Source organism: Aethina tumida, chromosome 6, assembly GCF_024364675.1.
Source record: "Aethina tumida isolate Nest 87 chromosome 6, icAetTumi1.1, whole genome shotgun sequence".
NCBI classification, from domain to species: Eukaryota; Metazoa; Arthropoda; class Insecta; order Coleoptera; family Nitidulidae; genus Aethina; species Aethina tumida.
This window is the reverse complement of record NC_065440.1, coordinates 19,611,006-19,637,292: the sequence shown is the minus strand read 5'-3', so window position 1 is coordinate 19,637,292 and position 26,287 is coordinate 19,611,006. Positions and strand designations below refer to the sequence as shown.

At 41.3% G+C, this 26,287-nt stretch overlaps 4 protein-coding genes across 6 annotated transcripts; 2 read left to right on the top strand and 2 right to left on the bottom strand.

Annotated features, from left to right (window-relative positions):
• Positions 1-8: 8 nt before the first annotated feature.
• On the bottom strand, positions 9-21,066 carry LOC109604200 (transcription-associated protein 1). Of its 3 annotated transcripts, none has more exons than XM_020020734.2 (35): positions 20,978-21,066; positions 13,722-14,032; positions 13,283-13,663; positions 12,819-13,221; positions 12,562-12,766; positions 12,330-12,497; positions 11,995-12,274; positions 11,734-11,943; positions 10,758-11,663; positions 10,456-10,702; positions 9,531-10,391; positions 9,186-9,475; positions 8,933-9,116; positions 8,798-8,851; positions 7,890-8,581; positions 7,287-7,830; positions 6,832-7,202; positions 6,287-6,776; positions 5,890-6,234; positions 5,677-5,828; positions 5,448-5,617; positions 4,607-5,389; positions 4,140-4,538; positions 3,476-4,076; positions 3,137-3,416; positions 2,597-3,075; positions 2,157-2,366; positions 1,924-2,098; positions 1,327-1,862; positions 1,135-1,267; positions 874-1,073; positions 680-815; positions 483-622; positions 237-425; positions 9-175 (listed from the first exon to the last, which is right to left on the bottom strand). In XM_020020734.2, exons 2-35 carry the CDS (start codon positions 13,980-13,982, stop codon positions 98-100), a joined length of 11,553 nt encoding a protein of 3,850 aa, XP_019876293.2. In that variant the 5' UTR covers positions 13,983-14,032; positions 20,978-21,066; the 3' UTR covers positions 9-97. The 3 variants fall into 3 exon arrangements, with proteins under 3 accessions (XP_019876293.2, XP_049825027.1, XP_049825028.1); XM_049969070.1 differs by having other exon boundaries at positions 12,333-12,497; XM_049969071.1 differs by lacking the exon at positions 8,798-8,851.
• On the top strand, positions 14,228-21,616 carry LOC109604190 (NACHT and WD repeat domain-containing protein 2). Its single transcript, XM_049969072.1, has 20 exons — positions 14,228-14,350; positions 14,408-14,496; positions 15,125-15,445; positions 15,505-15,875; positions 15,931-16,129; positions 16,179-16,765; positions 16,819-17,029; positions 17,081-17,578; positions 17,628-17,800; positions 17,853-18,072; positions 18,127-18,339; positions 18,392-18,596; positions 18,652-18,969; positions 19,020-19,179; positions 19,233-19,598; positions 19,653-20,058; positions 20,115-20,284; positions 20,340-20,498; positions 20,553-20,742; positions 21,341-21,616. The coding sequence occupies exons 1-20, from the start codon at positions 14,248-14,250 to the stop codon at positions 21,497-21,499; spliced, it is 5,118 nt and encodes a 1,705-aa protein (XP_049825029.1). The 5' UTR covers positions 14,228-14,247; the 3' UTR covers positions 21,500-21,616.
• Positions 21,617-21,773: 157 nt separating this feature from the next.
• LOC109604208 (uncharacterized) lies at positions 21,774-22,636 on the top strand. Its single transcript, XM_020020742.2, has 2 exons — positions 21,774-22,234; positions 22,295-22,636. Exons 1-2 carry the CDS (start codon positions 21,998-22,000, stop codon positions 22,544-22,546), a joined length of 489 nt encoding a protein of 162 aa, XP_019876301.1. The 5' UTR covers positions 21,774-21,997; the 3' UTR covers positions 22,547-22,636.
• A 33-nt stretch (positions 22,637-22,669) lies between these two features.
• Positions 22,670-26,228, bottom strand: LOC109604206 (ceramide synthase 6). Its single transcript, XM_020020739.2, has 5 exons — positions 25,902-26,228; positions 25,491-25,611; positions 25,220-25,422; positions 23,570-23,810; positions 22,670-23,508 (listed from the first exon to the last, which is right to left on the bottom strand). The coding sequence occupies exons 1-5, from the start codon at positions 26,084-26,086 to the stop codon at positions 23,185-23,187; spliced, it is 1,074 nt and encodes a 357-aa protein (XP_019876298.1). The 5' UTR covers positions 26,087-26,228; the 3' UTR covers positions 22,670-23,184.
• Positions 26,229-26,287: the final 59 nt, after the last annotated feature.

The following is a 26,287-nucleotide window of genomic DNA, read 5'->3' as shown; positions in this document are numbered from 1 at the left end:
AACCCCAATTTAATTAATATGTACAATATATTTGTTTAAAATTAATTACAAAAATATTTAACTTTTAAAAAATCATAATACTGTAACCATAAAAATTCTACAACCATGGATGCCATGCTGGATCCATTCTACACAAGTTATCATGACTGCTCGCCGCCGCCACTAATGTTCCCACCTGAAACATTGATTTTTTTTATTAATAATTTCTTCAACCGAACAACAATTAAAACACCTACTTTGCTTTCAACTCCGTCAAACAGAGCTAAATTATTCAATCGACTGCTTATTGAAGTCACAGCCTTGTTGACCATGTTGACTATCTGTTCGCTATCAGTCAACTTATCAACTTGCGTCGCGTCCTCTGGTTTTTTCATTCGAGACAAAACCATTTCGTCCCTCAAAATTGGTTTTAAAATGGCTGTTACCTACAAAAACGTTTCAAAAAAGTAAGTTTGACACATGAAAATTAAAATAAAATTTACTTTGAAGTTGGGATAGACGAAACATCTGGCTGTTGCGATCATCGAAGCCGTCAAAGGTCCGTTTATCCCTATTGAAGATAAATATTCTATAATATTCGGGGTGAGTCTAAACGGTACAGGTCTGGTCGTGTCTAATTCTCCTAAAAATTGTATCGATTAGGTCTGTGCACCAATAGAAGTGTTGAATTGATTTATACCATCATCTACGTCGAATTTAAAGTAAGAAATGTTCATCATCCCGGAATCCTGATGCAAATACATCATGTCCGGATTCAGTCTCGTCAAATGTAAAACGTACTCGGCGAAGCACGCCAGAGCCAGTTGCAAAGTGAACTAAAAAACAAGACAGTTAATTTTTGATGGAAATAACGGTATATTTATTATAACTTACCATTTTTCTAAATTGCCAATAATCGGTGGCATTAGGGAAAGTTTGAACGGCCCACTGTTTCAGGACCGTTCTGGGAACCATCGTCGTTTGCACACCCTTCAAAATGTCCCTGAAAACTTGATGGCTTGCTTTTATACCTCTGCTTTGTACATTAGCCAGTCTATCGTAAAAATAGTGAATTGGATCGTCGTGTTCGATGTCTGAAAATGATTTACGTTTCAATTAAAATTACTTTCTTTAAAAATTAATGATAAACCTTACTTAGTTTGGCGCAGCCTTTTTTGAAAACATCCAGGAGAGAAATAGAGGCCGGATTATCTTCCACGAGACGAATTTGCTGAGAAACTGCCACAACTCTGGGTACTGTATAATGTAAAAACCTTCGTGACGTTTCCTAAAAACCAATAAAATCGACTGGGTTATTTTTCTAACAGAAAAATGTGCTGGAAATACCTTTTGTTTTCCTAAGCAGTGATTTAACATCCGTAGCAACTGTAAAACTCGTTCCTCACGTCTCGCATCAGCCAGTCCGGAATCGTTAACAACTAAATACGGATATATTTTACCGTTGTGCCCTCTAATATACAATCTTCTGGCTGAAGCGTTGTGTTTTTGCACAACATCAACGCGTGGCATGAACCTAGCAATCCTGACAAAGTAATGATTGTGTTTCGGCAGTAAAAACTCTCCCGGTAATTCCACTTCTGCAGTCTTTAAAGTGAAATTCGACAAGAACCTACACTTTTCCTCAATCAGGAACGATTGCAGAAGCATTTTCGAACGTTTGTCGAGGATTTTAATCCACTTTTTCAGTTTGAAAATTAACGTGTGCAGCCTGCAGGAGTTGGAATGGGAGAAGTCGAAATCTTTACTAAATTCCTGTTTCATTTCTTTGAAAACTGGGTCTTGGTAGGTGGCTTCGGCTCGTCTGGCCAAACTTTCCGATGCGGCCGAATTAAACGTTATGTTACTCGATGAATGTATGTTTTCTAAAAATATAATTGATTTTTAGTTTACTGTTGTGTTATTTGATTCCTTGTAAAAACTTACCAACGCCAATGCCAAAAGTGGTAATAAGTTTCTTGACAAAGTTTAATATGTGAGGCGTAATTTTGGCATCCTTCACGTTTTCACGATTCTCGAAAGCGATGGCGTAACATTTAGTAAGTCCTTGACGCAATTGTCTTAAAACTTCTTCATACCAACACTCCCTGAACCATTCCATCTGCAACAACACAGATTAGACAAAAATGTAACAATAAAATAATTAACAGTGTACGTACTTGTACGGCGATGCCTTCCAGACTAGAAAGAACTGTGGTGTGAATATCCCGTTGCATCTTCATGATTTTGGAGCACCTGACCATGCCGGGCGTAGCTTTAATAGTGTCGGAGGCCGAGGAGACGGAGGGAGTGGCTTGGGCAGTCTGTCCGTTCTCCGCACCCGCCGACTGTTGTTGCTGACCGTCCGTTTGTCCTCCCTCTTGTGCCTGCTACAACATAAAACAACAAATCATTATGTTTATATGAAATAAGATTTTACGTGAGAGTGAACAGGGAAGGGAGCTTTTGCTCACCGTTTGAGGAGGTTCGGTCTGCGCAGACACGTTACCCTGTTGCTGCTGGACAGTTTCACTCTGACTATCCGGCTGCTGTTGCTGCGTTAACACAACAATAACAAACGTTTAAGGACTCGACTTAAATATAAACGAATTCCACATACCTGAGTTCCAGTTGGATTGGCCTTGTTTCTTTGTGTGGCACTCCTCAGAGTCAAGTACAACGTTCTGATCGGGAAGTAGACGGCCTGTGGGAACATCCTGCCGACTTGCATCAACAAATTAATGATCACGCCCCCTTCGTACTGTACTAGAAGGTTTAAAAGTTGCGGCGTCCACGGGAGCCACATTATAGGAGGTACTCCGACCGCATATTTATCTAACGCTTCCATCAGGCTTCCTTTCTCGTCGTCGTAGCTTAGAAGCCACAGAACTTTGGCAAGATATTTGCGGGCTTTCGATTCGTTTTGTTGACGACAGGCGTGCAAGAAACAAGTCATGGCGTTCACTCCCAAGTTGATTTGTTTTTGGTCGCGTGTGAAGACTTGTTCTAAATAATCGCCGTACAAAGCCCAAGCTTTGGTCGAAGTGTCGTGCATTTGTACCGCTGCGGAAAACGCCTTGTTTGCCTCGTCCGACTTGTCTACAAAATTAACACAGTTTTGCAAATTGTTCAGATATGTTAAAAGTTGTGAAAAACTTACTACTTAAATGATACATCATTCCTTTCAAGGCGTAAAACTCGGCAGTCATTTCCTTTTGGAAGAACTGCACTTTGGTGTGATTGATAACGTCCAATCCTTCTTGCAGTTCGTTCTTGTTGTTCATCGAGGCCATTTGCAAGTAACACTTGACCTGTTGTCGGACCTTTTGGAAACAGTCGACTATCGGGACGCTGGGTATGGTGTAAATACGGTTCAACGTCTCCAGACACACGCTGCTCAACTTGTGTTTCCTCGCAATCTTTCCGAAATGAATTATAGACTGGAAAACAACCATATTTAATAAAGCATTAAGCTTAAAGGTATAAGAAACAAAAATACTTGTGCAGATGCGTGGACTCCCAGCATGGAATTGGCGGTGTTGCTTTCAGTTACGCTTTCGAAATGACTGACCACAACCTGGTAATGTAACTGTCTCCACGTGAAGATATCGTTCCAGTGGGTTAAATCGTCGGCGATGACAGGGAGACGATTCCTCCAAGTTTTCACGATGGCTTTCATGTCGTGCACGGAGGTTTGATGTCTTTGCGTCAGTCCCTTGTGAATTTGGAACGCCTCGTGCAGCTCCATGATTTGCTGCGCCGCCTGTAAGTACGGCAAATGTATGTGACTCACTATTGTGGGCAAACGCCGCCATTCGTTCAAACACAGGGCGCTTGCCGTCTCGACGTAACGCTCGACGAATTTCAATGGTTTAGTTTCATCCGGTTGACAAATCAACAGGAAGCCGCCGTACATCGTAACCTTCCAACCCAATTCTTTCGGACACGAATACTCGACGCAGGACAACGCCTCCTTCATCAAATCCCAGTTGGGCATTGTCGTCCTCCAGGCACTGTCCAATAACAGCAACGCATCGTAAAACAGAGGATTCTTAGCGTATTCCACGATTATCTCCCATTGGTTCAACTCTTTCGCACAACTGAAATCCAAACAATCGATGAAAATAACTACGATTAGCTGATTATTAAGTACAATGACGTACCGTATCCACTGTTGATTCCAGAGCAAAACTTCGCGTTGGGTGTGGGCTGGAACCGGGCCGGCGTTTGTGTCCTGCTTGTATTTGTTCATGGCCGCCTCGTACGCTGCCTGAGCCTGCTCGAAGAACCCGTGTTGTTCGTACGCGACTGCAATGCCGGTTTCTTTGTAGTAGGCGTGTTTTTGCCAAACACCCGCCCACATGTCCTCCTCGCACAACAACGAATACAATTCGGCCAAAGAATGAACCAACTCGTTTTTGGATTGATCCGATTCGAAGTCGTAACAGGAGGCTGGATTCGAGGGTTTGACGTTAGATCCGTTGTCGTAGGCCATCTGTTCCAGACCCAAAGCCATTCTGTGCCACAAGTTATGGGATTTTCCTATATACTTCATGACAGGTCTACAAAAAAACATAGATTATTAACTCTTCAGTTGTATAGAGAATAGAGTTAACAAATAAATACGTACGGTGCTAATTGAACGGGAGGATTACATCTGCACAGGGCCTCGACGAAAGTGTTGATGGCACTAGGGTGACAATCCTTTTGCACTATGTGCGATCCCGACGTTAAAAACGGTAGTATTTCACCAGTCAAGAAACTTCTTTGTTCCTCTTCTAAAATAGCCCACAACCTGGGGAACAGTGCCAACCACACTTGTTCCGCAAGATTCGTGTCCATGTGGCAAAGTTGCGAGGCCGCAACCAAGAACTGATTGGTGGAAACGTTTCTGGACACCTCGATGAACTCGTAATGCTTATTAATCATTTTCGTGATTGTTTCGGCTCTTGAGGCCGGCGTCTTCTCTTCCTGACTGCCAGCTTCCGTCTGTGACACACTCAGATCCATGTCGACGACCTCCTCCTTTACCTCCACCGTTTCCAACAGATTCCACCACGACTCTTGCTGCGTGTACGTCTGGAATTCCTCTTTTTTCTGTTTGTCGCCGTGCACAACGACGGACGTGACCGACGGTAAAATACTGCTTTCGTGACTCATCTTAATCGGAGTGTGGCCGATGGCCGTGACCAATAACAATTCTATGCACTGTTTGATCCAATAATGCGACCCGATTGCCTCCCAATTTTGACTACACACTATATACAAGAGACGATCGTGAAGGCGGCGTCTCATACTGTCGTCGAAGACGCGGAAGAACTTGGCACGGATTGCTGGTTGGTTGCATCGTAATCCTGCCAAAAACGCAGCTTCCAGTTTCGACGTCAGTTCTGTATTTTTAAACTGTCGATCGCTACAACAAACAAATAATTTAGAACAATTATTTTTGGTAAGTTAATTGGTTTATTTACGTGTAAACGTAGTTAATAAGTTCCAAAAATTGGGCGTTCAATTCTTGATCGTCTGGGAACCGTTTTTCAACGTACTGCATCAGTTTCACCAGTAGGATCGACTTTTCTCTCAAGCTTGGTGCCTGGTTGATTGTTACAATGTTTCTGCACTTCATCCACTCTTCCAACATCTAAAACCGACACAAAATACATTAAATCATATAAAAAGCAGTAAAATTTAGTTGCATACTTTTGTTATAGCTTTCATAACTTTATTGTCTGGAGATTTTTCAATCAGTCCAACTAAAATTGTACCAATAAAGTTTTTCCTCATTTCTCCACCCATAACAACAACTCTAGTTTTAACCAAATCCAAACAAAGTATCAGCAGTTCGCTAATAACTGAAAAATTAATTATATTTTATATTTTAAATACGTCCGAGCAAGAAAATTAAATTATTACGTGCGCCGCTTTCGTTGGTGGAAGGTTGCAAATGTTCCTTGGCCAAACGTTGAAGAGATGCCATAAACGGAGTGATCAACAAATCAATATAAGAATGATTGTTGATGCAGGCAGCCTTCAAAATCATCACGGTGCTGAAGAAATTTGAAGGATTGTCCATTTTCTCGAATTTGCTCAAACCTTCGCTGATCACTTTCCCAACGTTCAAGTAAAGTCCATCCAATTCATCGTATTTGCTCGATGCATTGGTGGCCGTTCTTTCCATCGGGAACATCGACATCAGTTTTGTTAACAAATTGTGGACTAATTTGATTATTTTACTAATTTGAGTTTGGATGCAAGCACCTGAAACAACACCAATATAAAATACGAAACGAACAAGTTTTGAATCATGTACTTATTCCACGTTGTAACATTTTAAAACTGGCGAGGATCTGTTCCTTCTTTAGCACAGTTAAAAGATATGTAAGGACCTCCAAGGCTGTGCAAATGTTGGCCACATTCGGATTAGGTGTTTCAACGGTTAACAGTATCTTATCGAAGAACGCCAGCTTCAAATCGACCGGCCTGGACCAAAGTTCCGGTTTCAGCGCTGTCTTTAATAAAATCACGCATCTTCTGCTCAACAATTCACCGGGACTTGACGTCCCTTGGTTTTGGGGATTGGGTGGGGTGGCGTCGTTAACTTGACACGCCAACCTGAGCAAAAAGTTCAGCACAGTTTCGATGTGCGCTTTTTCTATGCTGTTTTCGGTTCCAGGTTCGACTTTTACTGTCGCTGGCGCTGCGGACGTTCCGGGTTGGGCGGACATTCTGCGTTTCACCTCCGGGCCGCCACCTTCTTCGCTTGCTGGACGTTTCATCGGTGTGACCACCGTCTCTGTGGCCTGCAATTAAACAATGAACGATAAATAATTGGTGATTGATAAACGTTGATTGTACCTCTGTAATTTCGGATTCTTCTTTGATTCCATACAATTCCCATTTGATTATGACCTCGGCTAGTTCGACGGCCAGCTTTCTGTGCTCCAAAGTGGCCGTCGGACTAAATCCTAGTCTTTGTATGGAATTGACCATGTGCTGGACTAAGTCGTGTCTAACTGTGTAATAGACTTTGTAGTGTTTAACGACTAGTTGTAGGATATGGAACAGTTGTTGCATCGAATGTCCCTCGTCCACAATAATCTTTTTAGTCCAGTGCGTTAACATTTCTTCGTCCATTCTTAAAGGCATCGACGGAGTCAGAATTTCCAGGGCTTGGCGCACAACGTTCCTCGCTTCGACGGCGTGTGCTTTCAACAATCCGTGGAACACTGAAATTTACATCAAATTTTGCACCAGTGCCAAGCACAGTTACAGCTATAGCTATACAATTCGAATATCGAATTTGAACCTACCTTGAAGTATGATTTTTTTATGTATGGCAAACTTGTTGATTATATGGGACAGCAACAAGTGGCCGTGGTACCTGGTGGCGGGATCGACGCAGTTCTCGCCCATCAAGCAAGGCCAAGCGAAAGTCATGAGCCTCCTCAGTTTCTTGAAGCCTTGCGTCTTGTTGTTGGCGTCGTGGTCGTGGATGTGCGGACTCGCCTGTTCGACCAACAAACAGGAGAACTGCAACAGCGAAATGCGCACGCAATCCGCCCAGGGAAACGGATTGTTCGGATCCGGATCGATTAAACGATTGATGAACACCGAGACCACGTTGTCGGCACTGTCTTGGTAGGGCATAGGTGGGCCACCTATCAACTTGTTCGTCTCCCCCTTTTCGAAGCTGTGCGCAAAGCTGGGTATCAAAATTAACTGCAACACTTTCGATTTCAGCTCCTGCGACATTTCGTTCGTCGGGAACAGCTCGACGAAGCGGAAGAAGGCCTGCCGTTTCCAATCCACCGTGTAACTTTGCGCCACCGTGTTCTCCAGAAACTCTTTCAAAAACTACAACCATCAAACGAACAATAACAATGTAACAAAACTAATGTTTTGATAATACGTACTTGAAATTCAGGGATGAATCGTTCAGTGAACGCCCTCAATAACTGGAATAACAAATCAATGTCTTTAGGAAAATGAACGAAAAACTTTAACAAAATCTTAGCCAACAATTTGGGTTCCCTCCAATGCGCGTACTCCATGTCCTCCACGTTCTTGTGACGTTCGTGGTAGGCGTCGTCGCACCAAATGCGTCTGAACGCCGCCAACAGATCTGTGTGTTGATTGAGCCACGAGTCGTCCTCTTTCGCCAGAGCGGTGACGATCTTGATTGCCTGGAACTGCATCTGATTTCTGTGCGCCAGCGACAGATTGACGTGAGCGTGACTCGGTTCCAAAACCGCCATGGACATGGTAATCACCCGCTTCATTCTCTGTTGGATCAACTGGTCTTTGAACACCTTTCCTTCCTTGTGCTTCAGCAGGTATTCCAGGTATCTGTTGTATTGTTTTTCCTTGACAAAATTGTCGTCCAAGAACATGTCGAGAGTTTCGAGCGGGTAACGCAACAGGAACTTCATGAGAACCTCCCGGAATGGAGAACTGGCTTCGATTAACATAGCCTGTTCCGTTTGCAATATCAGCTGGCACAGCTGCGTGATGAATTTAGATGAAGCTGCAGGCGTCTGATGGAATATGCTGATTATTGTCACAATCTTTTGTTCTTCGTCCCCTTTTTTCGATATTCCAGTCGAAGCTATAAAAACACAAACACACGAAATTAAATGCAGCCTTTTAACGGTTGAAAATGATCCGACCACCGGTAAAATAAAAAAATAAATAAATAAAATTCGGTAGAAATAAAGCTGTGAAATTATGTAATTTCGATCCCCAAAAACGAGTGTTTCAAAATCGAAATAACCAAACACTGATTAGACAGTACTGACACATTCGAACATTAATTAAAACAGACCTCTTATGAAAATTCTTTGCGTACTGGGACACGTGTACTGGCGGTACTGTTGATCTGCAACACGAAACTATTGCAATTTCTCCTGGCCTGTTTTAAATTCAAGCCCCCTAAAGAAAACGATAAGGTTTTACTCACTTTTGTGCGTTGCAGTCAAGTTTTGCAACATCTGCTTCAATATTTCTAACAGTTGTTCGCACAGTTTCTCGTTGAAAACTAGAGGAAACAGTTGCGTGAGGTAGGAGAGCATTTTTACACGGTTGAGCGTGAGATTTTTCACATCTCCCAGCGTCCACAATAAAGGTCTAACTATGCTCTTTACCTACAAAATAAATCGTACATTTATATTAACGTGCATGTGACGACATGTATGTTGAATAGCGCAACTAACCAAGTCGGTGTCGATTGTGTATCCAGCGATGAACTTTTTGATGCACTGGAAAGCAGTTTCTTGTAATTCCCCGTTTGGCTTTTCCAAGGCCCGATACAGCACCTGGAAGATGGATTCACGTTGACTTTCGATGTAGTGACAGGCGGAAAGTACCCTTAATGCACTCGATTTTAAAGGGATGAAGTTGGTGATGCTCTTGTAACAAGCGAACGTGTTGAGTTTGGTTTCTTCCGTATCGCACAAGTGTTTCAGATCGTCTATGAAATTCTTGTGCTCCTTTATGTTCACATCTACAAATTAAATAAATAGTACGACCGAGAAAAGTGGGAAATGGATAGATGTTACCAATGGTGAAGAGTCTGGGAGTGAGGGTGGTGCAGAACATGTTACCGTCCATCAGACCCATTTGAGCTATGGCAGGTTGGTGCCTCAACAAGTGTTTCTTTGGAGGAACCATGTCGGCCAGCACCTCCTTGAAAGGTTCCATCACTTCTGTCACGCTCTTCTCTTGTTTTTCCGCCAACAATCTTAAAGAAGCCATCGACTGTTCACGCACCATAGTGTGGGGACTCGTAACTTGTCGTACGAGTTCGTGTGTGACTTTTTGCAGGGCGTCGTTTTGAAGATCCTTCGTTTGTTGGTCGGCCGTCGCCGGAGGTGGTTCGACCAACACGCAAAGCATGCGTTTTAAGTTCTCCTTGGCCATGTCCAACGCACCGTTCGACACCTCTCCAGTAAGATCCATCATAACGAACAACAACGCTTTCAAGAAAGTAAACATGTGTTCGTAAACCCACTTCAATGCGCACCTCTCAAACATAAACTTTATGGCGATACATCCGCCCAGTTTCGCGTACCACGCTCTTTCGTAGCACAATCCGCACATCTTCTCCGCCAAATACTCGACCAACGGCAGACGACAGGCCATTTCCCTGCTGCCCAACAGATCGGTCGCCGTGTCCACAATCAAAACCAAACCTAATTGTCCCGGTTTACAGAGTTCCCGTTCTTCGTGGCCCATTATTACGGCCAGGGCGTCCACCAACACCAGCGGATCTAGTGCCACTTGGCGATTGGGACGTGGCTGTTGAGCGAACGCACCCGATTGCTGCGCGACCGCCACCATCGTGTAATGACGGACGACGGAGAACAGCGCCTGTATGACGGACTGGCGCAGTTCCTTTATCGCCGCACCGACGAACATTCCTGCAATAATAATGTGGTTCAATAAACGTACAAGTGTGACAAAATTGGCAAAACGGATGTATACCTGTCAGTGCGGTCTGGTGTGTCTCCCTAGCTTGCGCATAGATGGACTTGTAGGTGGATCCTTTAATTTGCGACACGGTTTTCGGATCTTTGAAGCTGGGATGCAAAAACAGTTTAACGAGAGTAGCCCGATCGTCGTCGTGATTTCTCGAGGCTGTCAGGTAACAGTTTATCACCTCCCACGCTTGTTTCCTGTAAAACGGATCCGTGTTGCTTTGTTTTAAGGCGTTGAAGGCCGTCTCGATTATCTAAAAATAATATACACGTTAAAATGGTCCTAACTAATGTGGACGTACGGTTTACTTTTTGTACGGGGAACTCTATAGCTTGTTCCTGATCGTGGAACTGGGCAATAATGGCTGGAGGATCATAATCTGATGCAACGTAATCGAGCTTTTGAGGTTCGATCATCATCTTCCTATTGCCACCACCGAATTTACCCAAAACCTTAAACGCGACTTGCGCCACCTGATCGTTGTTCCTCAACGTTCTCCAAAGTGCCTGCATCAAATCGGCACGCACGGGCTGAATGTGTTCGTACAGGAAGTCGTGCTGCAAGTTGTCTACGCACAATTCCAACGTTCTCAACCCTTGACTGATCAAAACTTGTGACCCGTTCAAGGCGGAAACCAGAGGATCCATGAGCATAGGAAGATAAGGCAGTAGAGAACTCAATCGCACCGGAACAGTCAGACACAATTCGACGAACAAATCCTTCATGTGTTGTTTGTGTAAACCGCTCTGTAGTCTGTTCAAACCTTCCAGCAGATTCGGTAAGAGGGGCAAGAACTCCTGATACAACAGGTCGTGACTACCGCCCCCTATAGACCGGAACAGGGCCCTGAGTAATAAGAAGTAGTTGTACGGCTCCGCGGCGCTCATCGCCAACTCCATCGATCTGTTGACGATCTGATGCAGATGCGGCCTGAGCATGTTCTCGTTCTCCTGTGCGAACAGCGACACGCTGCCGAACACCAATTTGAATTGTCGCAGGTAGAGATTGCTGCGGTCCATGTTCGAGCCCATCTCCTCCATACGTTCGAGGAGGTACTCGACGAGGACGGTGGCGAATATGGGACTCGTTGCGGGGTTGGCCAGCAACGTGCTCGGAACAGTCTGTAGATTTGGGTTCTTGTACACACGTTCGACCACGTACTCAATGGTGGTTGAGAATATCTCGTGGAACGTCTGAGGGTTCATCGTTGAAAACTATCCAAAACACAAAAGAAGTTGTAGAAAAAAATTACAATATAAAAATAATAAATAAAGAGTTACATACAACACCACTGAAGTGTTCCAACACTTCTTTCTCTTCCTTGGTGCGCACGTTCTGTTGGTTCAGTCTTTGAGGTCCTGCTGCGTTAGGCGGCGTCACATTTAAAGTGTAAATATCCAAAGCTTTCAACGCCCATTTTACGAGCCTAACAAACACCAACGTCTCGTGAGGTTGGAAATGCTTCGTGGCTATTAAAGCTTGACCAGTCGGCGTCTGAAAGGCACTAATAAATTAAAACGAACACGAAGATATTCATAAACCTACTTGTATTTTACAAGAGGGCAAAGACCAGGCGATAGTCTTAACGCCACACACCAACGTCTTGACGAGACTCCTATAATCGGCGACGTTGTGGTTGTTGTTTTGCGGAAACCCGAATCTGGAGGCTTTCTCCTTCTCAGGCGGATTTGCTGGTTGCGTCGAAGCTAGGGCACTTTCCAATTGTTCCGCCACGTTTTGTTTAGTGGTGACCCCTTCTTCTGTTTTCACAGTTTCAGCAGTTTGTTGTTGCTGTTGTTGCTGGTACTGTTGCTGACGTTGCTCACTGGATAACAAAGCAAAATTAGTCTAAAACATTGTGACTGGTTTTAAACCGTTACCACTTGCTGATGAGAATCGGCAGTTGTATCTTTGCTATGGTCTTGAACTTGAGAACGAATACTTCAAGCATACGCATCAAAAGTTCCCGTCCCTCAGAACTGTTTTCGCTGCTGTGTCTGATACATTCCACAAGGTTCAACAGTAACTTACAAGACATAGTTTGTATCCTAAAAAACTTTGGTTTATAAACTATTTACTTTAACAAAAAAAAAAAAAAAAAACAGTTATTACGTGGTGGCGAGTGAATCATCGTGAACGTTTTTACTGAACAAATGTACAGCTTTGGTGAGATCAGAAAGGGGCAACTGCTGTCTAACGTGGTGCACTAAGTCTGCCAAGGTTGAATATGCCAACGGTCTTAACGATTCATGAGTGGTCCAGCCCCTTCCCAATAGAATATCTTCGTCAAACAACCTTTCCATGTGAGGAACAAACTCTGAAAAAGCGTTCAGTCAGTCACGACATTAAACTATCAACTATATAATTACGGTTTCTAAGTTCTGTGGCCAAAATATGACGAGCAGCTATTAGCAGCTCCCTTCTTAGGTGTGCAACTTCCATGGGACACAACGTCAAAAGTCCTAACATCCCTTGCACCATCATAGGAGCGTGATTTTGCACCACTTCTTGGTACAACTTTATTATATAGGCAAGGAAGGAAAGTGTTTTGATTTGTGCCCCCATGAAGTCGACGAAAATCTCCTTATTGAACGTCTCCGCCTGTCTTTGTTCTAACGTTGGTTGTAGCGTAATGGTGTTCATAATTAACGGTATAAAATCACTGACGTCTTGGTGAACACTCTGTTTGTACAACTGGTACATCAGCACCACAATTATCGGCAGTTCTTGTAGGACTTTCAAGCTCAAAACAGCTTTTGGTATCAAATAATACTACAAATCGAAATGAATATTAAAGCTGCAATGCAAACAGATTTAATAATAATAAACTTACGGCAATTGCGTTTCCTTCATCGTTTTTCACTTCGGTTTGTATCGTGGTCATTGTAAACGTTTCTTTTAACAGTTCCTCGATGTTGAGTTCGTTCAAGTCTTTAACTTTAATTGGTGGTCGTGGTTCGAATATTTTGTCCATGTGATTTGGCAGTTCGGAGTAAATGGTCTTGACGAACCTCAGGAATCGTTGGATCTCCACGCTGAACTGCGGTCGGTACTGTTTGTGGAGTTCTATTATAATCTTGAGGCACACCAACACATTCTCCTCGTTGTCGATCTCCAACAGCTTCAACATCAACAACAGGATCGGCTTTACGTAGGGGCGCAGCTGTTCGTTGGTCGGCAGCCGGTACAACATTTCCAGAATCAATTTTCTCACCTAAAAAAAAAATTCAAATGTATTAAATCAAGTCGATTAAATGATGCAAGGATCGTACTTGTTGTATATTGTATTCGGCGATGAAGTGCGGCTTCCCCACTTCCAGAATCTTCAGGAAGATTTTAACGGAGTGGTCCAGGAAGTGGGGATAGTGGGTCGAGGACAAGATCACCTCGAAGTTCTTGCTGATCTTTTGGGCGGCTTTTAATTTGCTATCGTCTGTGCAGTTCGGGTCGCCCAAAGCGGTCACGTAGCTCATTATCTCGTTCATCTGGGTGACGTGCGGATCCGCCGCCGCGGCCACCGATGCCGACTGCATTTTGCTTGATGGGCGTGGTCTGTCTTAAGTTAGAGGTGTGGTCTAACTTCCTAAAATGATGAACATTGAAGAACTGTTCAAGCACGAACAATTAAGGTGCGAGTCAAAACCGATGGGTGCATTATCGATTTGTTGGCGGAAGGAAGGTTTATAAGCGGCAATTTGTTGGAGGTTGCGGTAAGTTTTCCATCGACCGTCGAACGAACCGCAACAACACATTCGAATCCAATAGTTTCGTTGAGAACAGTTTAAATGAAAGTGAACGATGGACGACAGAACTGTCGACCAAATTTTCGCCGGCAGTTTAGACAATTTGCCGCCGGTCAGTTCGAAAATCGTCAGGATTTTTACCAGTTCTACGTTTACAGGTATGACGTTCAAGTTCACTTTTACTTGTCTATTTAATTCTCTTGATTCTTTTTAAGATACAACAATGGAAAGAAACACTTTGATGGCGAAATGTTATCCAAAAATTAAGGACTATTGCAGAGAAAAACATGGACTCGAATTCCAGGTAAAAAATATTGAAAAAAATCAAGTGATTAAAATGAACTTAGAGGTATGTCGTATGTAAGGGTATTTATAAATAGACCGACGTCATGTGTTTGGAATATGTGCCCTTGATACTATAAAATCACCCTGTTACAGCCTGGTACCAAACCCATTTGACCCACAAAACGTGCCAAGTTATTTAGAAAATCGATTGCTGCGATGTGTTCTTTAATTACTCATTGACTGAATTTAAACTGTTTGTTTGAAAATTGTTAATTAACAGATAATGTTTAATTTTTTTGTTGAGTCTTGATGAACAATTATACATTTGTCTTCCATTTTATATCTTTAAATCTTTTGTGAGACCTAGAATGACGTTGTTGAAAGTTGAAACAAATTTTCTTGCAAACATACTTTATTACAAATATATCGATGATCTTAAAAATACACTTGATTAATATATTTCAAAAATGTGACATTTTGAAAATTGGTGTCGCCATCTTTACTTAATTAACTATCTTCAGATAATACAGATTACTATACAAATTTCTTCCCAGTATTTTTGATTGGAGTGACAGTTTATATTAAGTTTATTGCCAATTCAAAAGTAATAAAACAGTTGCGGTTGAGTTTCAAATAAATAATTGTAGGTTGTCGACATGCGTTGGGGCGTTAGAGACGAAGCAACGGACGATCACATGACCACTGAGCTGTGCATGAAAGAAATCCAAAACTGTCAACGTTTATCGATGGGTCCCAACTTTGTGGTGTTCCTGGGACAGAAGTACGGCTACAGACCCATCCCCACGTACATTCTTTCCTCCGAACTTCAATTAATTCGTGACGAACTGGCGAACACCGGACACGATCCGACTTTGATCGACACGTGGTATAGAAAAGACAGCAATGCTGTGCCGCCCATTTCGGTACTTCAACCAATTTCATCCATCCTTGTCAACTTTAACAACAAAGTATTGTTTGTCGTTTGGTTAATTAAAAATCTCGTTGTTAACCGTTTTAATTTTAACAGAGGATACCGAAATTGCAAGCGGAGGATCAAGCTAAATGGTGGGACACTTTGAGTAAGTTCCAGAAACTGTTCAGAAAAGCAGCAGCCTCCTTAAACCAACAAGGAAAAATGGACGACGACGCCACCCATAATTATTTCATGTCTGTAACCGAACGAGAAGTTATCAACGGGATCCTGAATGTTAAGAACACAAAAAACCATTGTTTGGCCTACATCAGATACATAAATAATATTAATTTGCAAAATCTTAAAAAGGCTTCCCTATTTGTGGACATAATTAACAGAAGTTTGGACACGGAGTCGTCGAAGTTGTTGGCGAATTTACGGGACGAAAGATTGCCGAACAAAATCGAAAGCAGCAACATTCAAAAGTGAGTTAAATAAGTGTATTGTCAAGTTAATCAAATTAAATTGAAATTTACGTAGATATACTGTGGAGTGGATAGGAAGAGAAGGTCTAGACAACGAGACGCACGAAGATTATTTAAAACACTTCATCACCCATTTTTACAAGAATATTATTAAATTGGTGGACAGGGCGATGAGGAAAGAAGACTCAAGTGCTCAGGGACAAATTGTGACAGAAATTTTGCAACATTTACACGCCTGCAATAATTCCGTCAAGGTTCATTCTTTGTTCAGTGATTAGACCATATTTTATGGTTGTTTTGCAGGTGTTTTACGGCAGAGAGGATAATCTGGAGCACATTCATCGATACATGGTCGGAGACTCGGATAAAATCTTGGTGTTGTACGGAGAAGGAGGTTGCGGTAAGACCTCCCTCCTCGCCAAAGCGGCGAGCATGTCCACAAGTACCGAATGGTTCGAAAACTCCAAACCCATCAGCATCATAAGATTTCTTGGCACGACTCCGGATTCCTCGGCGTTAACACCCACCTTAATATCTATATGCCAACAAATACACTACAATTTTATGTTGCCATTCGAGGGAATCCCCGACGACTTGGTACCGTTAACGGCACATTTTAAACATTTGTTAACAATGTCGACGAAAGAACAGCCGTTACTCTTGTTCTTGGATTCGGTGGATCAGTTAACGGGTACCCAGGACGCGAACAAAGTGTCCTGGATACCCACCAGGTTGCCGCCTTTCTGTAAAATCATCGTGTCCTGTGCGCAGGAGGAGAGCAATCCGGAAGTCTCCAAAGAATACCACATACTCAGACGCATGATTGACGTAGAGGAACAGTTTATTGAAGTGAAGGCACTGGGGGAAGACTTGGCGATGAGAGTCATCAAGTATTTTCTCGGCAACGGGCAATTTCGTTCCAATACTGTCGATTCTGTTTTAGAATGTGGATGAAGACGGCTTGCAGAGACTTGACGAATTACCAATGGAGGCTGGTGTCGAACGCCATAGACAAATGCAGTCTTCCCATCTTCGTCAAGTTGGTTTTTGCGGAGATTTGCCGCTGGAGGAGCTACACCAAATCTCAAGACACCACTTTGGCATCCACCGTTATGGATTCGATCATGATGCTCTTTGAGATAATCGAAAAAAAGGTTCTTCTCTAATGATTGTTAATTCTTTGATATTTGAATAAAATATTTCAGCATGGTAGAATATTGGTGTTCCACGCGTTGGCGTACATTACGGCAGCCAAAAGTGGGTTGTCCGAGTCGGAACTTGAGGACTTGATATCTTTGGATGACAAAGTGTTGGACGACGTGTACCAGTACCATCTACCGCCAGTCAGAAGAATCCCTCCCCTGTTGTGGACGAGGATCAGAAATGATTTGCCCAATTATCTGTCAGAAAGAGAGGCTGACGGAGTGAGTGTCATGAACTGGTACCACAGACAGTTCCGGGAGGCAGCCAAGGAACGGTACTTCAAAAACATGAACATGGCCATGTACTTTCACTCGATGATCGCCGATTACTTTTTGGGAATTTGGGGCGGCGGTAAACCGAAACCTTTTAAATACACCGAGATCCAAAGACACAGATTTAACTTGACCGATAAAGAAGGCGTGGCTGATCGTAAAGTGCCGGTTCAGCCTTTGTTGTTCATGTCCAAGGACGGTAAAATATCCAGATACAACTTGCGAAAGGTGTGCTTCTGAAATTAGGACGATTCGTTGGTGATTTAAATTGTTGCAGTTCGGAGAGTTGCCCTTCCATCTGGTGAGATCTAGACGGTTCAAGGATTTGTACGAGAACGTTCTGTTCAATTACGAGTGGTTGCACGCAAAATTGTCTTCCTGTCCTTTACAAGCTGTCCTGGCAGATTACGAGGATGCCTCCACCAACATCGACAACAAAGACTCCAAAAGGTTGCCATAAAATATATTATACCATATAATTACAATTGTAATTACATTGTAGGGAGCTGATGTTGGTGGCAGACGCATTGAGATTAGGCGGCGCAGTCTTGGGCCAATATCCCAACATGCTGGCCCCCCAATTAATCGGAAGACTTTTGCCGGAAGTGGAGTCCAATCCGAACATAAAAATGCTACTGAACGATTGTGACGTAAAAGGTCCGATGCACTGCGCCCTTTTGCCTTTGTATCACTGCTTGCACACACCTGGAGGACCACTCAAAGTACCACCACATGAAAACTCGTACCTATTATCAGCTAATTTGTCCCTTTCGTAGTACTCTCTGGAAGGTCACCAATTTGCGGTGTTTTCAATATGTTTAACATCAGATTACCGCTACATTGTGTCGATTTCCAACCGTTTCATTACTTGGGACTTGTCGACGAGCGATTTAACACGCGACGTCAATCCGAACATAGAAGGAATAATGCAGCATTTAGTCCTGAGTCCGGACAACAAATGGGCGGCTGCTTACACCAACAACAATCAAGTAACCGCGCGACCAACTGTGGACATGTTTAATCCTTTTTTCTTTGTTTCAGACCGTCCTTTTGAACATGCTCTCAAGTGAATACGTGACCATCGATAATCCGTTAACAGACGAATCTCCCGTCATTGGAATTTACTTATTAAATTATAATTTGTTCATTTATGGTGCCGGTTCTTGGTTCAGATACGATATGAGAGGCAACTTTGAGGAGGAATTTAATGTTAGAAACGTTGACAAAAGTGAATGGCCAATTCTTTGTACGTCTTCACATATTTTTACTGGAATTAAAACGTTACAATAAGTTTTTCGTAGCCATGGAGTTTGACAACAAAGAAGAATACCGCATAATTTTCTGGAAAAACAGCTTGGAAGACGAGAAAATGTTGTTTTTATATCACAACAACGCGGGAGGAGATTTTGAAATGAAAAGTTTTCGCGGAGCAATGATAACAAACGCTAATAAAGATGTCTTGTATTGTTGCGCCAACGAAAACGACTACACGGTTTCGAAATTCATCAGGAACGACTCCGAAAAAGTTTGGGAGTTCGTCGAAGACTTGCCTAAACTGGACGACGAAGCTGAAGCGATGCTTCAGCTGAAATTGGGCTCGCAGGACACAATTTTATACGGTACAAATGTGTCGATGTTTTATTTAAATTGTAACCCATGTTTTTTACAGGAACGACAAGTAACGGATTTGTTATTTGGGACTTGAACGAAGATAACAAAGCGACGGTTTTGACACTTCCCTACGGAACCAGAAACATCACAACTAAAATGCTCCAATCAAACTCGATAATGCTGAGCGGCCACAAAAATTACGCCATTGCAGGAGTTCGGTAATAACAAATAAAATGAATTTCCTGCCACAGTTCTATTGACATTTTTTAAGGAAAAATTTGTACGTGTGGAGCATGGAAAGTCGTAACTTGATGAAAATCTTGGACGCACATTTCGGTAGAATCATACAACTGGAAGCGTTGACAATAGGAAACTGGAACAGCATCGTCACGTCGTCGATTGATCGCACCGTCAAAGTGTGGAACATCAACAACATATTCGAACAGGTGCACGTAATCGACAGACACGAGTTGCAAGTCGATTCCATCAGTCTTTCGGATAATTTGAGTTTGGCAGTGACGGCAACCAGGAACTGTGTGGGAGTTTGGGACTTGAGGATCGGGAAACTCGTCTGCAAACTCGCCGACAGTCCTTTGGGAGCGATCGTCACGCACGCCATCATCACCCCGGATGGAAAGTAAGTCTCACCTCTGCGCTGGTCATCACAATTATAATGAATTAATTAATTTAGGTACATAATATCGGCAGAAACTGGAAATTTATTGATTTGGCTGAGACTGACGCAACAGGTGGTGTTCAAAGACGAACAACCGGGCATCAAACAACTGACTTTAATCGATTCGGGGACGAAAGTCTTATCGATTTCCAAGCCGAGCAATCCACCGGGCTCGGATCTGGTGCGAACGGTGGCCACCGTTTGCCTACGCGAAATACCCAGTGGCGAAATGATTTACAGTTTCGAGTATCCGGTGAGGAGTATCACCGGTGTCCCGTTCAGACCCGCCGTCGTTACCAGTGATAATCAACATTTAGTTGTTTCTGCAGCCGACAAAACTAACAGAGACTGTTTAATTGTTCACAACGCCCAAAATGGGGCCCCGGTTCACAAAATTACACTGAAACAATGCGGAATCAAAGTATTAACTAATTTCTACTTAGGTATGCTATTTAATTATTAATCGATCTGTTTAAGGACATTTCTGGACTAGTTGCGATGCCACACAAAGGACACCAAGTGGCGGTTCTTTCCACCGATAAAGGAGCAATCGTGGACATTAAAAGCAAAAAGCATTTAAGAACCATTCCCAAATGGGGAGGGAGCATAACTAAAGATGGAAAATACGGTTTATACGCTCCTTCAAGGTACATATTAAATATACTTCCGACATTCTCAAACTGTTTCGTCTCGTTTCGTTAGAGGTGGTTTGGAGTTGTTGGAGTTGAAAAAGGGAAACTCTGTTAAAACGTACATTCCGCGAGTTGCTGAAGGAGTTTTCACAATAATTTGCTTGTTTAACAAAACAGACGAGTACGTATTGTATTATCACAGCGGAAAGAAAACTTTACGAGTATTCAGGTGCGTATTTTATAATTCTTTCGCGCAACATTAAAGATCTTTTTCATTGTTTAGGACGGAAGATGCAGAAATGGTGGCGAATTACAGGGTGCAAGCTGAATTAACGGCCGTCGAAAGTACTCCGGATGGTAAAGCGTTAGTTTTGGGTACTGTGGACGGTTGTGTTTCCGTTTTGGCGATTGTGGACACTGAGAAAAACGATATGAACAAGTATTTGGCCGAAATGCCTTCCAGAGATGAAGGAGTAATGATTTTATTATTATTTTTAATTATTTGCACTATTTTATTCAATTTTTTCACGCACTTCCTCTTTGCCTATTATCTATTTACAAGTAATTAATTAAAATAACAAAAAATTGATGTTAACAAAAAACACACACAAAACAATTATTTAAGGTTATGTTGACCACAATAACACTAAACTTGACAATACATTAAAACATATGAAAGTTTAATATTTTTCAGCTGTTTTTACTTACTTTCCATGATATTGGTACGATTTTTACATTACACTAACATAAAACAAACACCTTCTTCACTACATTCAATGTTTTGAATTAGCGTGAAGAGCGACAGAGCCACTGTGAAGAGCGGATAAACCCGAAATTAGGCGTCCTACGGTTTTATGACTCTGACTAAATGTATTACTTTTCAAAATAACACAATAATTAAATTTTTAAATTCGATACATCAAATTCTGTATATTTTCCAAATATCTTTTAATAATTCACATGCACATTTACACATGCACATTCACACATTCACATTCACAGCATGCGTAATATGGTTGCCTAACTTTTCAACATTATTATTATTATTATTTATATAATAATTTGTTACAGTGGAAGAAGAAGGTGCAAAAACAAAAAGCTCAAACAAGATTTAAAGCAGTCGGAACAATCGCCCGACTTTCAACTACATTTTGTAATGAAACTTCGACAAATATTGAAGGAAAAGCTACAGAAAATTCCCAAGAAGAACATTCTGAAACACCCGCTTAAGCATATATTATATATATTTCGTTTAATGTTTTAATGTTCATTTTAATTCGAAGATTCAAATAATCTTTTAAAATGCGTAGATTGTATAAATTATTAAAATATTTATTTAAGTGAGTATTTTCCTGCTCAATTATATATATATATATATATATTATGGATACAAAATAAGTTGTATTGATTTATAAATAAATAAAGTTTGCTTGTATTCAAATTATATTTAAATGATTTGCGATGTTTGCTATATAAAACGCACAAACTATAATCTGTCAATGAAAATAAAAGATGGCAGTTTGACGTTTACAAAAATTTTGTTTACGATTGTTTTAATCCAGAGTATTTTTCTATAACTTCTGGTGTAACAATCCACCAAAGTTAATTTCGTATACTCCGATGTTCAAGCATTTAACTGTAGGCCTTATGAATTGATAGCTGAAGAAGTGTGATGTGTTATTAGAAAAATTAACGTCAGTGCCCATAGAAAAAGTGGTACAAGTGAAAATGGAAGAGGAAAACGTCGATTCAGCTATGGCGTTGTTGGATTTGAATGAAGAAGGTAAACAGGATGATTCGCAGGACACTGCCGAATTAAAATCGGCAAGAACCTTACGCAGCTCCGGGCGTAGTAAAAAAGTGCCAGAGGTTCAGCCCGAAAAACGTCGCACGAAATTAAAACCGAAGCGACTCGACGAGAACAGCAGTTACAACGCTGTGCGAAATTATTATCTGGATAAAACGGTACGTTGTTGTTCTGTGTGTTTTGATGGTAGAGTTTTTTCCTAAATGTGTTTATTGCAGATTAAAAAACAGTCACCTAGTCTAGAGACAATTTTCGAAGAGCCAACAAGTGTGAACGGAAAGCTACTTGAAATTAGTCATAAGAAGATCAAAAGGATGATGAATTTCAATGCGACTCCCTCCATGAATAAACTGAAGGTTAAGAAGAGACAAATGAAGGCCAAGAAGTTTGGTTTCAAGAAAAACAGGAAGAAAATGAGTATGGAAACCTTTATGGAAAAGTTGAACAAGTTAGGAGGACCCGATGAGTGATGAGTTTGTGTGTATGTTTTTATTGTTTACTACGTTATACAATTAATTTAATTATTTTATATTTTTATAATAAAAATTAATCAAATTCTTTCTGTAGTATTTTGAAAATCAAATGAAAATCAGTTGGAATTGTACTTCTCTTTAATACATATAAAAGCAAACTTGACAATGTAATATATATATATATTATAATTTGTTTTGTAATCTTACAAAATATTTAACAAAATACGTTTGTAAGTACAATGTTTAATTTAAAATGGCGATTCGTCAAGTCTTAAACTGAACAACTGAATGAATGTGATGTGTATTACATTATTAACTGGAATGTAGATACAAAATAAATTATGAATTAAATGCCTTAAAGTTTGTTTAAAGATTTTACGAACCGCAGCAACAATTTTCGTAATTTACAAAGCCTGAATGAGTTCCTTAAATCACAATGAAAGAAATGAGTGTAAATATAAATAATTTATATTGAATAATAAAACAAAAAAACAACAACAACGACGAGAGACCGTATAAAAAATAGTTCTTTTGCGTTATCAGACCGGGGCCACACTTCATGAGATGGGCGGATTTCAATCGTATCTATTTAATTAATTAATTAATAAATCTTTGGTGGTTTTTCGTTTCGTTCTCTACTGCGACTTGGAGTCTTCGGAGTAATCGTCGCTGGACGAGCGGATGTCGCCGTCCATTTGGCCGGCGTTCAGCGAGTTGTGCACGATCCGCAGGATCAGATACGTCCAGTAAACGTGCAGGACGAGCAGCAGGCACAGCAGGCTGTTGAATATGTAATACGCGGGGAACATCGGCACGATCTTCGGCGCGTCTATCGACGTGTTCCTGATTATCCAGAACGGATATATTCCTATCCTCGTGACGATCCACAAGACGGTGAAAATGGCGAAAATCGTGTCGCAAATTCTCTGATAACCTGAATACTTTGCCATTTTGGCGGCCTGAAACGATTATTTGTTAGAAAAATCGATTTGTTAAAAAAATCGAGCATAACGGACGTACCTCTAAAAATATGTCGGCGCTGTCGTGAACGACAAGAACGAGACTTCCGACTCGCCAAACGTTCACGACCCACGAAAGACACATCAGCACTATTGTAGCTATGTGATGGACGAACATTTGCCAAAAGTCTTTGCGTTTCACGTCGAAGAACTGAGAGACACACAACGACCAGTAGAAACTCATAGATATCATGTAATACCACCAAATGTCGCTGGTAACACTTTGATGTGGGAATCCGTTCCTAAAACAAAATAAATTTCCGATTTAACGTTGATGATGATGATGATGATGATGATGATGATGATGATGATAAGTAAACTGTGAAAATGAAAAATAATTAAATAAATAAACTATGATTAAATCACAGTGATTTTATTGTAGAAAACTTGTTAAATTAACAAAACATATCACAATTCAGAAGTAACAATAGTAACCTTTCCTAAAATCACAATTTATACTAATCAAAATAAATACAAGTGTCCACTTTTTTTTGTACTATTATTGTCAGTCTAAATCGTAACATTTTGAAGATCTGCTCCCCCTTTTCTTAGTTTTCTCTTCCCTCTCCTTCGTCCCGCCGTTGCCATCCTTCCTCATCTTCAAACTGTTCGCCGGCGATGACTTTCTCACCCTGTTGTTCTCGTTGGGACTAAGGTGCTCGATCAGATGAATCTTCTTCAAATGTTCCACCATCAGTTCCTCCTCCTGATTCACTTCGATTTCGTGCTGCAGTTTTTTCACGTTCTCGATTTCGGCACTGTGCACTTTTTTTCTCTCGCCCAGATTTCTTTTGCTGCGTCTCAAAAACTCATTGTTAATGGGCGTTGGTCGTCTTAGATGCGAAGCATCCTCCAAGTCCAGCACTAACACGTCACGACTTCGTTCATTTTTCGGTTTGCCGGTATCTTTTTTACGGTGAATAAACGATTTAGCCCGTTGCAACATTTTCACAATTCATCGTTTGCGTTGGTTTAATTCGGCCGTTTCAGTTATCTTATCAGTGTTATACTGATAACGTTAGAAACCTAATACGGGCCTTGAAGATTTAATCGTTTTTATGTATGTATATTACACAGAGAAACAGTCGATTTTTATTTATACTGCTATCAATACTACATTTGATAAGATATTATCTTTATTACTGAAATTAAGAGATTAAACATCTCTTTATTTCTGGTATTTACATCATTACCAAACTACAATATGACAGTTGGAGAATTTATTACATCTTAATTGAAAAATTTAAAAGTAATTTCATGCGGAATTGTGTAGGACACTTTAGAACAATTTATTTATATCTAATTAAATGTCACGGAAGATTTTACCAGCGATTGAATAAATACGACGAATCAAAAAGTTTAATAACCCGCATCAAATTAATATTCCACCCGCGTCAAACCGGAAATTGTCAATAATTCTACAGACATATTTTTCCAATCATCATAATTTAATTCAAGAGACGAACGACACCAAGATTAAATGTTTAACATGGTGTTAAGTTTAGTGTTGCGACAAACCCAAACAAAAACACGCAATCACGACACTTAATTACATTATAAACAAGTGATAAAAAGTGAACAAAAAGTAAATAAGACATTCTGTTAGGAAAACAAAAATATAATATGATTGAAGATTGAAGAGGAAATTTACCAGCATTCATTGATGTCCCAAAGCCACGGCCTGTTCCACAATATGATAATTCCATAGGTGAAACTGCAAAAATAATACAGACACCTCCACGCGTTCTCGCAGAATTTCGTCAATGTCGACGGTTTGTTTTGGCCCTTTCTCAATCTCAACCACCTCTCCACTTGTCTCTCTGTCATGTCCACTTGTTTTGCCAGGCCTTGGACCTATTTTACAAGTTTTACAAAAACCATTGTTAACAACTGTTAATTTTATTTTCATCGGGGTGGCCTACCTGTTTGTGTTTCCACCTCTTTGAGGCAGTGTAAGCTTTCTCAAGAACTAAATTGGTTGGAGCTTTCTTTGGTTTTGAGTTTTTAATACCTAACGACAAACCTATTGGTGCAAACCAATACCTAAAACAATAAAACAATCAAAACGTTAGTTGGAAACAAACATTTTAAATTTTAACAAAATTATAAAATGAAACAAGTGACGAACGCCTACAAATTTTAGTGCGTTTAAATAACGACTAAACCAAGTTATAAAAGTGAAATTATCCTTGGTATTTATTTATTAAACTGTTAATATTCAATATGAATGACCGCAAAAATGGTGTGATTTAAACAATAACATATCGACACAAGTGAATCCCATAACCTCCGAGGATGCAAGGCCGCCTATGCGACCGGAGATTCGCACTCACTTTTCGAGAACGTATCGGAGGGCGAGCATGACCAACGCCATGGGCAGGGGGTAGAACAGGTGACGGTGGTCGGCGTGCCGCACCTCCGGATCGGCGTCGGGGGCGATGTCCGCCCACGTCGTGTTCGGCGGCAGCCACACTGACTCGCTCCAAAACACATCCACGAACATTCTGTAGTACTCCATTGCCGTTTTATATTTTATAGTCGCACTAGTTCTCACCAACGTTTCTCACCGGTTCGTCTCTCTCTACGTTTATTGGGACATTGTCTTTTGGGGCGCGAGACGGTCTAGCTAGTGCTCTGTGGACTACACCCCGTGCGGCGTGTTGGCCGGACTGCGCCGAACGATAACTTCACGTCGCTCCTGTTTGTGATCACGTGATTC

Bases quoted from the DNA above. Each gene is read 5' to 3' on its own strand.
- LOC109604208 (XM_020020742.2), top strand. From the start codon at position 21,998: ATGGAAGAGGAAAACGTCGATTCAGCTATGGCGTTGTTGGATTTGAAT. The intron at 22,235-22,294 runs GTACGTTGTTGT...TGTTTATTGCAG, and splicing joins ATTATTATCTGGATAAAACG to ATTAAAAAACAGTCACCTAG.
- LOC109604190 (XM_049969072.1), top strand. From the start codon at position 14,248: ATGGACGACAGAACTGTCGACCAAATTTTCGCCGGCAGTTTAGACAAT. The intron at 14,351-14,407 runs GTATGACGTTCA...ATTCTTTTTAAG, and splicing joins TACCAGTTCTACGTTTACAG to ATACAACAATGGAAAGAAAC. The intron at 18,597-18,651 runs GTACGTCTTCAC...AGTTTTTCGTAG, and splicing joins AAGTGAATGGCCAATTCTTT to CCATGGAGTTTGACAACAAA.
- LOC109604200 (XM_020020734.2), bottom strand. From the start codon at position 13,982: ATGCAGTCGGCATCGGTGGCCGCGGCGGCGGATCCGCACGTCACCCAG. The intron at 13,664-13,721 runs GTACGATCCTTG...TTTTTTTTTTAG, and splicing joins CCGAATACAATATACAACAA to GTGAGAAAATTGATTCTGGA. The intron at 10,392-10,455 runs GTATACATCCGT...TTATTATTGCAG, and splicing joins ACACCAGACCGCACTGACAG to GAATGTTCGTCGGTGCGGCG.
- LOC109604206 (XM_020020739.2), bottom strand. From the start codon at position 26,086: ATGGAGTACTACAGAATGTTCGTGGATGTGTTTTGGAGCGAGTCAGTG. The intron at 25,612-25,901 runs GTGAGTGCGAAT...TTATTGTTTTAG, and splicing joins CTCCGATACGTTCTCGAAAA to GTATTGGTTTGCACCAATAG. The intron at 23,811-25,219 runs GTAAATTTCCTC...ATTTTGTTTTAG, and splicing joins TGGGACATCAATGAATGCTG to GAACGGATTCCCACATCAAA.